This window comes from Falco naumanni, chromosome 14 (genome assembly GCF_017639655.2).
Source record: "Falco naumanni isolate bFalNau1 chromosome 14, bFalNau1.pat, whole genome shotgun sequence".
NCBI lineage: Eukaryota > Metazoa > Chordata > Aves > Falconiformes > Falconidae > Falco > Falco naumanni.
Genome location: NC_054067.1, coordinates 8554369 through 8567084, shown reverse-complemented (window position 1 = coordinate 8567084; position 12716 = coordinate 8554369). Strand labels below are relative to the sequence as shown.

The window sequence follows — 12716 nt, the reverse complement described above, 5'->3', positions numbered from 1 at the left end:
TCTCCCGTTTTCTTGCAAAAGTCATGCTGCACACAGTGTTGAAAGCCAGAAGAAGCTGCAATCGGTGGCATATATTTTGATGGAAGCTTGACCTAGTTCTTCTGTAAAGATTCTTTAGAAGAATAAACATTAAACATGACTGGGGAGAAGATTCATGGAAAAAGGAAACAGCTTTCAGAAGTGAAAAGAAAATGAGAAGAAATAATGCAAGATATGTACACATATTAATTTATTTATTTATATTCTCCAGTTTTCAGTGTTACACTAGTTCTACATCACACCAATTAAAACCTGATCTTACCTCTAAGATCTATGACTTAGCAGGTTTTATACACTCAAAAGTACCATTAGTTACATACAGTTTACTTTCCTCCGATTTTATTTGAAATTAATGCTGGAGACTAAGAAACACGCAAATGTAAGATTTTAGAGTATAGTTCTTTGGCTGGATATGAATTCTACAGCTAGGAAATACGCTCTGATAGTATTTTTCCCTCAGCAGTGGCAATAAACAGCAGCAAGAAAGATGATTCCTACGACATTTTGCAGGAGTAAAGATGCTGTATCTTGGCTTAATATGGCAAAATTAAGATGTTTTTACAGATTCAGGATTAAAAATACTTTGGTCTTAGACCTATGTCAATAAACACCAAGTTAAATAAAACAGCAAGTAGTTTCTTTCACTACAGTGCTGGTTTGGCAGGGATGAGGGAGACGGGCAGAGTGGAGGAACCATATATTAACACTGCAACACTTCAGAACTTAAGTTGGCATATTAAGTTCACTGTAACTTATGGGGATGGGGTAAGTGCCTCTACAGAATGACCCTGAGTATTGAAATTCCAAGTCTACTGCAGGCATTAAATATTTTCTAGCTGCGCACATCTATGTTACAGCCTGTACTTCTAACATCAGGACTTCATTCTGCAAGAGTATCTCTTTCCCAGCTTCTACCATGAAAAATTTCAAACAACACTTCTGTAAAGCATGTATTATACACATTCCACACCTTTCTGAAATTTCTTTTAGAGTTAGGAAGCCCTAACACATAGAATAAAATTATTAATGCTACATGTTTAAAGTGTAGTAAGCAGTGCAATGCAACAAACAGCCTTTGCTGCTTCTGTTGCATGGGATGGATGGAGTGGCTAGAACAACTGAATACAGTGGCTCTGTGCTCTGTGCCAGTTTTAGCCACAACAGTCCTTTTGTACAAAGATAACGACTTTAAAAATTACTTCTAGAAATATTGGTTTCATTAAAATTAGACTTCGACCTGAAGTATATCTAAATAAAAAATACTGGCTGACACAGTCAGCAGGGCTCAGTTTGGTACACGAAGTGCTGGTGCTATTCCCTCTCACCCTAGAGCAATGGCCTCTAATCTTCACATACCCATAAGCAACAGAATTACACAAGTAACATAATGCAAGCAACGCTGTGCTCTTCTTGGGTCGGTACGTTTTCGTTTTGCCTTCTGTGTCAACGTACTCTGACAGGCATGGGTTGACAAACATTGCTCTAGAATTAATACTATATGACTCGTACAAAATATAAACACACAATACAGTCACATTTGATACTTAGTTCCTGTGCAATTTAAGTTAAATTTTTCTCATTAATACATTTTTAAACTGTAAACCACTAGAGACTGAAAAAATTTATATATATTTTTCTTTAGAATATCAAGGCTTTTACTTTTTATCTGGTTACCTATGAACTTGTACTATAATAATGACAATTACATTTCTCCTTCAATTACCATTAACTGAAGTTAATGTAGTCCACTGTCCCCCAGGCAGATGAGTGAGCTACTAGTTGAAATAGATACTCCTCGATTACCAACGGGCAGCTAAAATGTGCCTAGAAGTTTTGCACAAAAGAATGAATCTGTTCCTATAAATTAACTGTGTGCTTTGGTCAATAAAGTACAATTTAATTGGCAAGCTTCCATAATGCAATCATTTCTTCTCAAAGGACTGAATTGAGGCCAGCATTTCACATGGACAAGTTGTCAAATAGCAGTGTGTTTTAGCTCCTGTTTGAGAATAATTTCCTAAGGATCCATCTGTACACATGTTTTGAGGCTTTTGGCACAGGAGGAAAAAGTGGGGTTTGGTTCTGAACACAGCAGGGGCCAGCCACGATTTAGTATACAGGCAACAAGTTGACAGAACTTTACAGTCTCTTGCTCTTGTGGAAGTAGCAGCTCCTCACAGCTGCTGAGCTCCTTCATGTGCTCAGAAACAGCTATTACTAAAGAGGATTTTGGTGATTAACAGGAAAAAACACTAACGATGTGACAAACTGTTTCCTGCCATGCTAAGCACTCCTTAAAGACTCTCTTGCACTCTCTTGCAAAGCTAGAATCAAGTTCCACTAAAAAAGCTTCTTTTTAAAAAATAGATATGTTTTAAAAGATTAATAAATAAGATATGCTTAAAGCCTTGGGGTGCTACACTTGCTACCCAACACTGTATATTCAAAAGCAAATATACAGAACCACAGCAGTTGGCCTTGCTCAGGTAAAAAGAACTGAAGGTAGCTTCTTGGATCACTGAGTCCAGTCACCAGTATTAAGGCACCATGGAATTTAACTCCTTTTACAAACACAGCACAGCTTCAAGCCTGAGAAGCAGTTAGGCTGCCCCTAGTACCTCCCACTAAGAGATCACTATAGAACATAACAGATCTAATTCTCAAAATTATTTAAGTTTCCAGCCTAAATTTATAGCACAGACAATTAATCTTTTTGCAAACATTGCCTTTAATATTGGGAAAGCCTGCCTCTTCTCTCAGTTCTCACCCTGATAAATATATTTCCTGTGTTTGTATGTGCACAGATGGAGAAAGAGAGATGACAATCACACTCCTTGTTATCCTATGAGAAAGTAAATTCTTATTTTGTATTGCCTATTCATTGTTCTTGAACATAAGTGACCAAGACTTGTGTAATATCCTTCAAGACTACCAAAACATGAAGGTAACAATCATCCTTCTCAGTTATACGGATGACCAATACAGTGGCTAAGAATCATAATTTTATGTTTGTGTCTGCTAGTTCTAGAAAAGTGCAATGTGTAGAGGGTGTAGTCAAGTTACAGCAGTTTTATTTCCCTCCTTCTGAAGTATATAAATTTGAAAAATAAGTTATTACATTACACTGGATCCATCACATCAGGTTCCACTGTCTCGTAGATTTTGCTCAGAAAGACTTCCACTTTATCATCACCCAAGTGACAGATGTCCAAGATGCAGATAACATGTTTGCTGTCTAGATCCATTGCTGCTTTTACAGTTTCATCTAGAATTTAAGAGAAGATGTTTTAGTGTACATACAGGAAAAAATAAACTTAATTGACACTGTTTTCAATGCAGTAATGTGTATATGGTCAACCTTCTTTCAGTTAAGAACCTCATTCTATTAAATGCTGGCCTACTGCGATTTTTTTTTTTTGTAGACTTTTATTAGTAAATTCAATCACCAGAAATGACAGCATCAGAAATTAGATATGGAAAAGCTGAAATATGCATTACTTAACCATTAGTGATTCCCTGATTTGACAGCGTTATTCAAGGAGAAGTAAAGACGTATTTAGATAAAGTCAGGTCTTTCTATATAAACATGCAGGAAAACACAATGCTTATATAGCACTTTAAAGTATGATGCATGTTAATAATGTTCACCATACTAGTTGTGAGGTGCTAGTAATTAGAAGTGTAATCTGAAGGAAAATAATTCAATAGCAGGGAAATACTTCAGTTTATGGGCACTGTAGGTTGCATTACAGCAGCTGTTCAAAGTGACCGATACCAGTGAGCGGACCGACTGGCAGGAATGGCACTCCATTACAAAGCAGATCAAGCCAAACATTCACACACTCGGCCACACAAACCAACTTCAATGTCAGCATAATTTTGCATCAACAAATAACTACAAATACCAGCTAGGTCACTTAGTATTTTAATATCTAAACCACAAACTCCTATCTTCAGAGTATGAGAACAGCTTCAGTAAAAACTGCCGTGAAAATTCAATATTTCATCTGTTCACCAAAGATGGTCACAGAATTCAACTATCTTCCACTGAAAAGGTTAACAACAGCGACTTCTATAGAGTATAAACTCTTGCATTGAAAGATAACACAAGAAACTATAAATGAGTAAATGTCAGTGAAAGGCAGTCTCACTTGAAAGTGGAAACATGTCATGAAGTCTTCCGCTGCTAGTGGACTTCTGCTGACATGCAGAGATGCCGCTCATACATGACAATAATGTATCATTTTGAAAGTCTTCCAGTTGAAATAAGTGGGGATCTTCAGTACAAAGCAGTGGAAGAAATGCAACATCTACAGCTACATCGTGGTTTATACCTGTTAAAAAAAAAAGTATGTTTAAGTTAACAGAAAACTTCATTTTCAGCCCGTCAGCAACTTCATGCACCATTTCTTCTTTTTTTTTTTAAAGCCAAACTATTGCAGGCTGAACACCAATTTTTATTTACTTGTTCTTTGTCCATTAGTTAATAACAGGTCTAAAAACGTATATGTATATATATTTATACAAAAGTACATTCAAATTGATATTATGTTGTAACATACTGTGATTTAAGGTCAACAATGCTGTCAGCTCAAAAAATATTAAACCAACATTGGAAGCCATTTCACACTACTTTTTAACTTTATCGCTGCTGCAAGGGCAGAGAAATTAATTTTACAACCAGTGTATCTATGCAGTATGAGGTGCAGAACTCGTGCTAGTATCATCTTGTATATTCTAAGTCCAGGATTCTAATGACTATAAATATTCAAACACCTTCCAGCAAATCTCCCTTAGCCAATAATGGAAACTTAAATTATGGGAACTTAAGGTGAGCATTGTTAGGCCACGCAATTTCCTTCTCCTTTTAATGGGAAAACAAAATCAAACATATTGATATCCCACAGTAATGCTAACAGATGCACACCAACATGCATATTTGTATTTTAACAAATAAAGATCAATCAGCTGATGCTTTGTGCTGACAGAAGCAGCAGAGCGCAGTTGAGTATAGCTAAAATACAGCCCTTTGCCTTTCTTCCATAGTAAAAAACTATTTAGGAGCAACACTACTCAAAAAACAGCTGAATGAGAATAGAGATCAAAAGAAGCATTTATAGTTGTCCTTTTCCCTTTAAGAACACAAACTTTTTTCTAATGAATACCTCTCCAGCAAGAAAGTCAGCTGACAATCAAGGGCAATTGAATAATTTACCTCATTATGTCAGACTGGTTGAATACTGAACAGGACCTGATTGTAAGAATCGGTAGCTTAAGGACTACACACATTCTTCAAATGATACAGATGAACCTATACACAAATTTGCAATTATATGAAAAGTGATACTAGAACCAAGATACTCAGTCATTTTGTTTAAAGGTATTTTTAATATTTACAGCTTTCCAGTAAAAAAATATCCTAAAACACAACTAACAAAACCCTAAAATGTCACTCACTCATTTTTTTTCAACGTCAAGAATCAACTGATTAGAGAAAAACCATTCAGTTTCTGACAAACCTTCATGTCATTCTCAATTTATTGTCGCAAATATCTTAGTGCTCATTTAACTGTTTTTAGAAGCTGAGCTACCAAATACTTACCCAGAACTGTTACTTCATAATATCCGAAGCCACTAGCACTTTTAAATTCATTGATATTTTCACCTGTTCCTGTTTCTTTTGGCTGGTGCACTGCTTCATGAAGGTTGTACTGTTGCATAAGTAAGTCTTTGTGCACATAATCAAATTTACGTGGGATGCTTTCTGGGAAAATTGTGCTGTGATGCAAATATTTCATTAACTTGTCTTTCACTTGAGCCCACAGGTCACTCTCCCATGAATCACAAACTCTTCCAGTCTCTTCAGTTTCCAACGTGTCACTCATTCTTTCTCCATCTATTACAAACACAGAAAATATTTAGTTTCTTACACGCTCGTAGAATTGTATCACTTCTCTTCTAGGTCAGAAATATTTTCATTGGAACATTTCAACTACAAAGACATGGCAGAACATTCAAAACATACAACACAATGAATTAAAACAGAGTTGGAATATAAACTGTTAACCTTAGAGGCTAGACTTGTAGTAAAAAGACTCAATTCACCACACGAAGAGCATCATCATGACTTGTTTTTGGAGAGCACGTAACTTGTTTAATGAACAGCCAGAAACCATGAAAACAAGTTTAATATGGGTACAAGTGAAGGTAAGTTTTTCCATCCCTTGCACAATAACTATACGCTTACATTGAGTACCATGCTACATTTAAAATTTCTTGCTGTACAGTGATAGCTCCACTCTTCTTTCCTATTACGTGCCACTTCAGATTGTTAGTGGCAAAAACTTACATAACCAAAACTTCCAATTCTGAAGCCAATCCCCTCCCCCTCCTTTGATCTTGTCAGAAAGTTAATTTCAAAATACTCCCAGTACAGCCTTGTATCTCCTCCATCTCCTGTGAAACAACTCCTCTCATCTAGTAGCCTTCTGAACTGGGTATATTGTCCACCCCAACATGTCTCTGTGAACATACGCTGTTTTACTTTACCTCTTTTTAGTGTCATAACTGCTATGACAGAGTATCAGGATGTACATAAACGAAGAAACCAGAACGTACACAGACAAACTTGACACAACATTTGCAAGAACATTCAACAAGGGAAATAAGAATTCTGCTGCATTGAATTAGACAACAGCGGACAGTGAATTTAAAGAAAACTGACACAAGAACTTAAATTGAAAGTGTGCTCTGGGCTGCATAAAGCAGTCTGCAGTATTTTTTCCTCACAGAACTGGAATTCATCATATAAGGTAAAGAGGCACATGAAAGCTGCTACATGAAGAAACACTCCCATTCCCCGCCCCCCCCCCCCCCCCCCCCCCCCCCCCATTTTATTTGGAGAATTACAGCATTCTCTACAAGCACAAAGAGTATATATATAGTATAATACTATACATTAGCAAATAAAGTACAAAAAAGTTTCAGAATGTAAGTAGTGGGATTAAAAAAACCCACCTTTGCCTTTCTAAAACTTCAGTCATGACTTTACTTTTCTATCTCAATGTTATCACTGCTGGTGTAATTTGTGTGTCTTACTTCTATGCTCATTATTAATTTAGCATAACGAGATGGGTAGTTAGGACAGCACAGTAGCAACAGCCACCACTGGTTATATATAATAAAAATAATATATATATTATTAAACAGTAAGATGCCGAAATCTTTAACAATCTGACCACACTTTAGAAGAAACATAAAGCAAATGTTTGACCTCCTCTGGCTCCAGAGGGTCTCTTGGCAGCGAAGACTACCTTCTTCTTTAAACCAATCAAAAATACACAAATGCCTATGGTGAACTTTAACCATGTATTTCCCACAAAAAGCAACTGAGATGAACCTATTTTGAGTTCAATTAGCAGAATGATTTTTTTTTAATCTACTGTATAATTACAGTACACAACAGGATTTTTTTAATGTAAAAAATCAGAAGTTAATTTGGTTATCAGCCTACACTGTTACTATAAAGTTTCTTTCTTGCAAAGTTTTGTTAGTAAATCTGAGTCAATACATTTCTGCTTTACAGTTACGTTTTATGTTATCTTACAGCACCAACTGCAATCTTTTACTCCTTTGTAGCTCTTGCAAAAAATAGCATCTGCAGTAAATGAAATTCTAGTTAAGTGAACCTTATCCTCCACCCCCAAAATATTTCAACATTTAAAAAATGAATTTTAATAATATATTTTGTTTTGGATATCTCTATCACCTCTTCCTGTACATCTATTCAATGAATACTCAAAAAGTGTTACTTTGATGCAGGCTGATACGATACGGAGCTGCTAAGAGACAGAAGCATCAGCACCTCTAATATACAATTATAAAAGGGCCGGGGGGGGCAGAATTTTCATGTTTCCATAAACAGGCTCTAAAGGCAGTCTCCCTTGCTGGTATTTAAAACCCCAAAACCTCTACCTGGGACCATGGTAACAACACTATGAAGCTTAGAGCATCACTTTTCCATTTCATATGGTACCTATGACCTGCATATCAGTAAATGGAAAAATAAGTATATGATACATAATTAATAAACAATTTCAGAACACTGAAATAAGGTATCTTCAAAAACTGAAGGAACATAGCAAAGAAAAGTTTTCACTTTGATATACATACAGCATAATTAGTAGGCTTGTTAAGCAAAATATAAACATGCTGTAATTTAGATAAAACTAGCATCAGCTTAACAATTAGTATTTTATGTAAGACTAATAATATTGCCAGGAGGACTTAAGTTATGTGAGAAAAAAAATATGTGTAACATTAGTAGCTACATTTGCTAACACATTAATATAATTATAGCATACTTTAGACGACAGATTGATTCATTTATTTTGGACTACACTCAGCCAATGGAAGTTAAATAGGGTTTCACATGCAGTGAGGAAATACCAGTGTAAATGATATTTTAATTTAAGAATATAAGCATCTAAATGTATCTGTATATTAGATATAAATATTTAAATAAAGTATCTATTGAAAGATTTCTTTAGTAATTAAAAAAATGGGAAGATGTACAGTGAAATACATGCCTCATTCCTTTATCTGCTTTTAAAAACCAACCTTTTAAACCACATAGATTTATTCATTTCATGAGATCTACGTGATACCCCAACAATTCCAGAGAGACTAACAGTATAGTACAATAAACTCCACAGCTACCAGAACTTCCTATAAAAATAAGATCAGGTGAGGACACTCAATCTCATTTCTTGTTTTTAAAAGCAACAAGAAATGTCACTGACATTGGTTTATTACAACCAATAAAGTAATTAATTATCAAACTTGCTTAGGGATATGCTTTCTTAATTTTGAAGAACAGATCTCTACATAGTGCCTGAGGCTGCTCTTTCTCTGGAATAAAACTTTAAACAGTTCCCTATACAAATTTTTCTCCAATTTGAAAGTCTCCTGATCATTTCAGTCTCTTAAAATATTAAAACACTTGGGAAAATCAACTGTAATTTCTATTGCTTTAAAGCAGCATAATGGAATAGACCATCATCAACAGGCTACAAAGACAACCTATCGCAGTCATTACTAAATTAAGATGAACTGCTACCTTGCAAAAATAAAAGGATGGACAACATTACACATAATATAGCTACACACAGAAGTAAATTGGGAGATGTTAATGTTGGGACAGATGCTAGCAGTAGACAAAGTTTTAGACAAAATTATATGACTCTGTGTATTGTCAGCTTTCAAAAGAGGAAAACATGTCAAAATATTTATATCAAATAAAAAAACAGACCAAGCTGCACATAATGACAACTGACAAGTCAAATTTCTTTCTCCATCCAAAATAGATGTCAAGAAACTAAATGCATGGAACATGGGTGGGTTTTTTTCGACTGCAGAGGAAGAAAGAAAAATTAATATTAACTTCGAAAAACCCCTAAACAAGACATCATTCTTATTATTGGCTTGTATGTTTCATCCATTTCCTCCCCACATCTTCTATTTGTCTTTTTAATTAGGTACTCACATAGTTTTGGGGCTACCTTCCCAGAGAGGGACAATTTTATCACAGGCAGATCACTATAGCAAGAAAACTGTCAATAGAAAATGTGAGGTCTTATGCTACTAAGTGCTTCTGAAGTACAAAACTAACTTAAAACGTGTATAAAGCAACACTGAGAAGTTATTCCCCACACTGGAAAAAAGCCCACCACTGTCCTTCCAGCCATCCTTTAGAACACATCAGGGACACAACTGAGCAGAATGACATCAACAATATGTTGCCACAGTGGCTCCCTAAAGGTTGATGCAGCCGGATGTACAGAACTGTTTTGACAAACACGGGTTAGATACATGGCAACAAACACAGGTTATAAGGATATCTTTGTCGCCCGTTTTGCACCTGAAGAGCAGAAGCAGGCTTAAATCTCCTAAGGTTACGGCAACAACTATTTGCAACATACCTGTGCAGCACTGTAAACTGTCTGATACAGCCTGTCCATTTTTATCTTGCACAAAATCTTCATGTTGAAATTCTTCCAAGCTATAAAAAGAAAGTTATAGTGTGTATATATATATATTTTTAAAACCTATTTAACCTCAAACACTATGCTGCAAAAATTCAAACCTTGACAGATTTCAAGTGATAAATGATACAAGCTTGAATGAGTGAGCACTAGTACCTGGTTTCATATCACCAGACTTGTAATACAGCAGCTTGACATAATGAGACCTACTACGCTCGGTAAATCACTTTTGAAGAGTCTAGGACAAGAACTGCTGTATTTCTTCAGTTTATGAAGCAGACAGTGAACTATTTTACACTCAAAACCCAGCGTTTGTTGCCCTCTACCGGGCACCGACTGGCATCAGCGTGTAACAAAGCTGAGCAGCACAGATGGCCAATAGGTTTATGACTCGATTCTAAAAAATGGTTGCACAGCATGCTGCTCCACTTTCACATCAGCACCCTTCAGCAATCAAAACCAAAGCATGAATGGAGTGGTGCCATCACTCCAGAATCCAAAATGATAGAGAAATTCCAAATATATTTTTCCCTTTGGATACACTACCATGTTGTAACAATCAGGTCAAATCAAGCAAACTAGGTTTTTGTTTACTTTCATTTTTAACCATGGAATTTTGCATTAATGGTAAGCAACTATTCTCTAACACTCTCAAATCAATTACCAAGGATATTATGCAGGAGACAAATGTAACAGATAGTGTGCAGCCACAACACGGTAAAATAAGCTCTTAAGCTCATTCATTCTTTTCTTTGCTCTATTCCTCTTGCTATAAACTCAACATGATACTTGTATAAACTTTGGAAAAAGACTATCTTGATTATCTTGCATCACAAACTGAGACACGGGCAAGACTTTGTTAAAGTACCATTAAAATTCCAGACTACCAAAGTAGTTACTAAAAAAAGTTTTTAACTGTAAATACGCAGACAGTAGAAAAGGAATCAAAGACAAACATGCTGTTTGGTGGAATAGTCTCTATTTCAGTCATAAGGATGTACAGGGGTTTTTTCCCATTTTTCCCCATTTCATACTAGGATATATCTGGAAAATTTCAAATCAATGTTTCATAACAAATGGCCAATATCTGAAATCTAGTGAAAAGATAAAAGGAAATGCATTGTGGATTTTGAGTATGAAAGCATGTTTTATGAAATGCACTATCATCATGATGTGGACTAAGTACTAGAGTGACTTTCTCGTGATCTCCAACTTAGGCACAAAAGAATCCCCACTCCAGAAGCACAAACTGTGCAAATGAGGTTCCACCCACCTAGTTTTGTAAATAATAATAAAAAAAAAAAAGACGCCACAGAGAACTCTAAAACAGCATGACCCTACTTGAATCCCACCACTCACACAAGCTTCTGAGTATAGAGTTGTGCTGAAGAGGCTGGTAAACAAAAATTGTGTGTGTTTCTATGTGACTTTGTAGTCCAAAGTATTTTTCAAGTTTTCAGGTCCAGGGCAACCTCAGAAAGGTATATGCAAGATGTCAGATCTAAGTTTATGCAGTGGTATTTTTACATTTTCTGATGAAAGGCAGCAGGCAAGTTTGTCTTTTTCTAAGATGATAATTCAGTAATTACATTGTACTTTCATGGCATTATTTCTAGATAAAAGAATGTTTCTGTGAAAATAGTATCTTATGAAGAATTAATTCCCATTTCAAGAACCATAATGGAAAGTAATTACTGCGTATGCCTAACAATAAATTGAACGTTTACATACCAGCTATATTAATACATTTTCAAGCCATTACAAAACATTTTCAAAAGTATTAACAACAGTAGTCCAATTAAAAATTAATGTCCACAAAACCAATTCTCACTTTTGAGATTTGGACTTCTCAACAAGAAACATGAAATTCTAGCACAATGTTAGGAAAGGCTTGCTCAGAAATCAACACGTCAAGTTAGATACCTGCCAATTTCCCTCTTAACTAAAGCAGAGGATTAAATCACGTCATACTGCTGACAAGTTGGTATTATGGAAATGGTTTCTTTTTCTTTTAAAACTGTCTAGTTTTGGATGTGAACAGGCTCTGATTTAGAGCTAGTAAAGCCTCTGAAAAATCTGAAAATAACTTGTCACAATTTCTCCCCACTTCATTCAAAGATCTGTAGCTGGGATGATTTCTCCTACCTGCTTGACATTCCTACAGGACTGCTTTGTGCTGAACGTGTGTACAGTGTAACTTGGGCTAGGTCCGTAAGGGAAACCTACACACAGTTTATATGCTTCTTTGCCAACCAGTATGTCTGCAAGCCACTTCCCATAACCCTAATTCTTCCATTTACAGCAATATGCTGTAACTGTTGTGCACCAAAACACCTACATACCTATTTTGCCCATGCCAGCTTTATGAGAACCTGTGCCATGCCAAATTTGCTATTCCCAGCCTGCATTCCGCAGACTCCTTTTCACAGATGCCTACTGGCAAAGAGCCTTTATTGAGTATTTCTAGATGCACTGATAGTCACCTTTTCAGTCATTTTACTTTAAAGCACTGTCAACAAAAGTAACATTAATCAAAACAGATGGCAGACAAAAACTTCTAGGAAATATTGGGAAAATAAGCATGTCTTGTGCTTCATACCTATTTCCTAAGCACTGGGACTAAATGCGATAAAT

At 35.8% G+C, this 12716-nt stretch overlaps 1 protein-coding gene across 1 annotated transcript in view; it reads right to left on the bottom strand.

Moving 5' to 3' along the window:
* Positions 1–216: 216 nt before the first annotated feature.
* RADX (RPA1 related single stranded DNA binding protein, X-linked) overlaps positions 217–12716 on the bottom strand; it is a 28599-nt gene continuing 16099 nt past the window's right edge. The window contains exons 12-15 of the mRNA XM_040614493.1: positions 10020–10099; positions 5642–5935; positions 4191–4373; positions 217–3304 (exon numbers count right to left, since the gene is read on the bottom strand). Coding sequence (XP_040470427.1) covers positions 3159–3304; positions 4191–4373; positions 5642–5935; positions 10020–10099 — 703 coding nt within the window. The 3' untranslated portion in view covers positions 217–3158. The remainder of the gene's footprint in view (positions 3305–4190; positions 4374–5641; positions 5936–10019; positions 10100–12716) is intronic.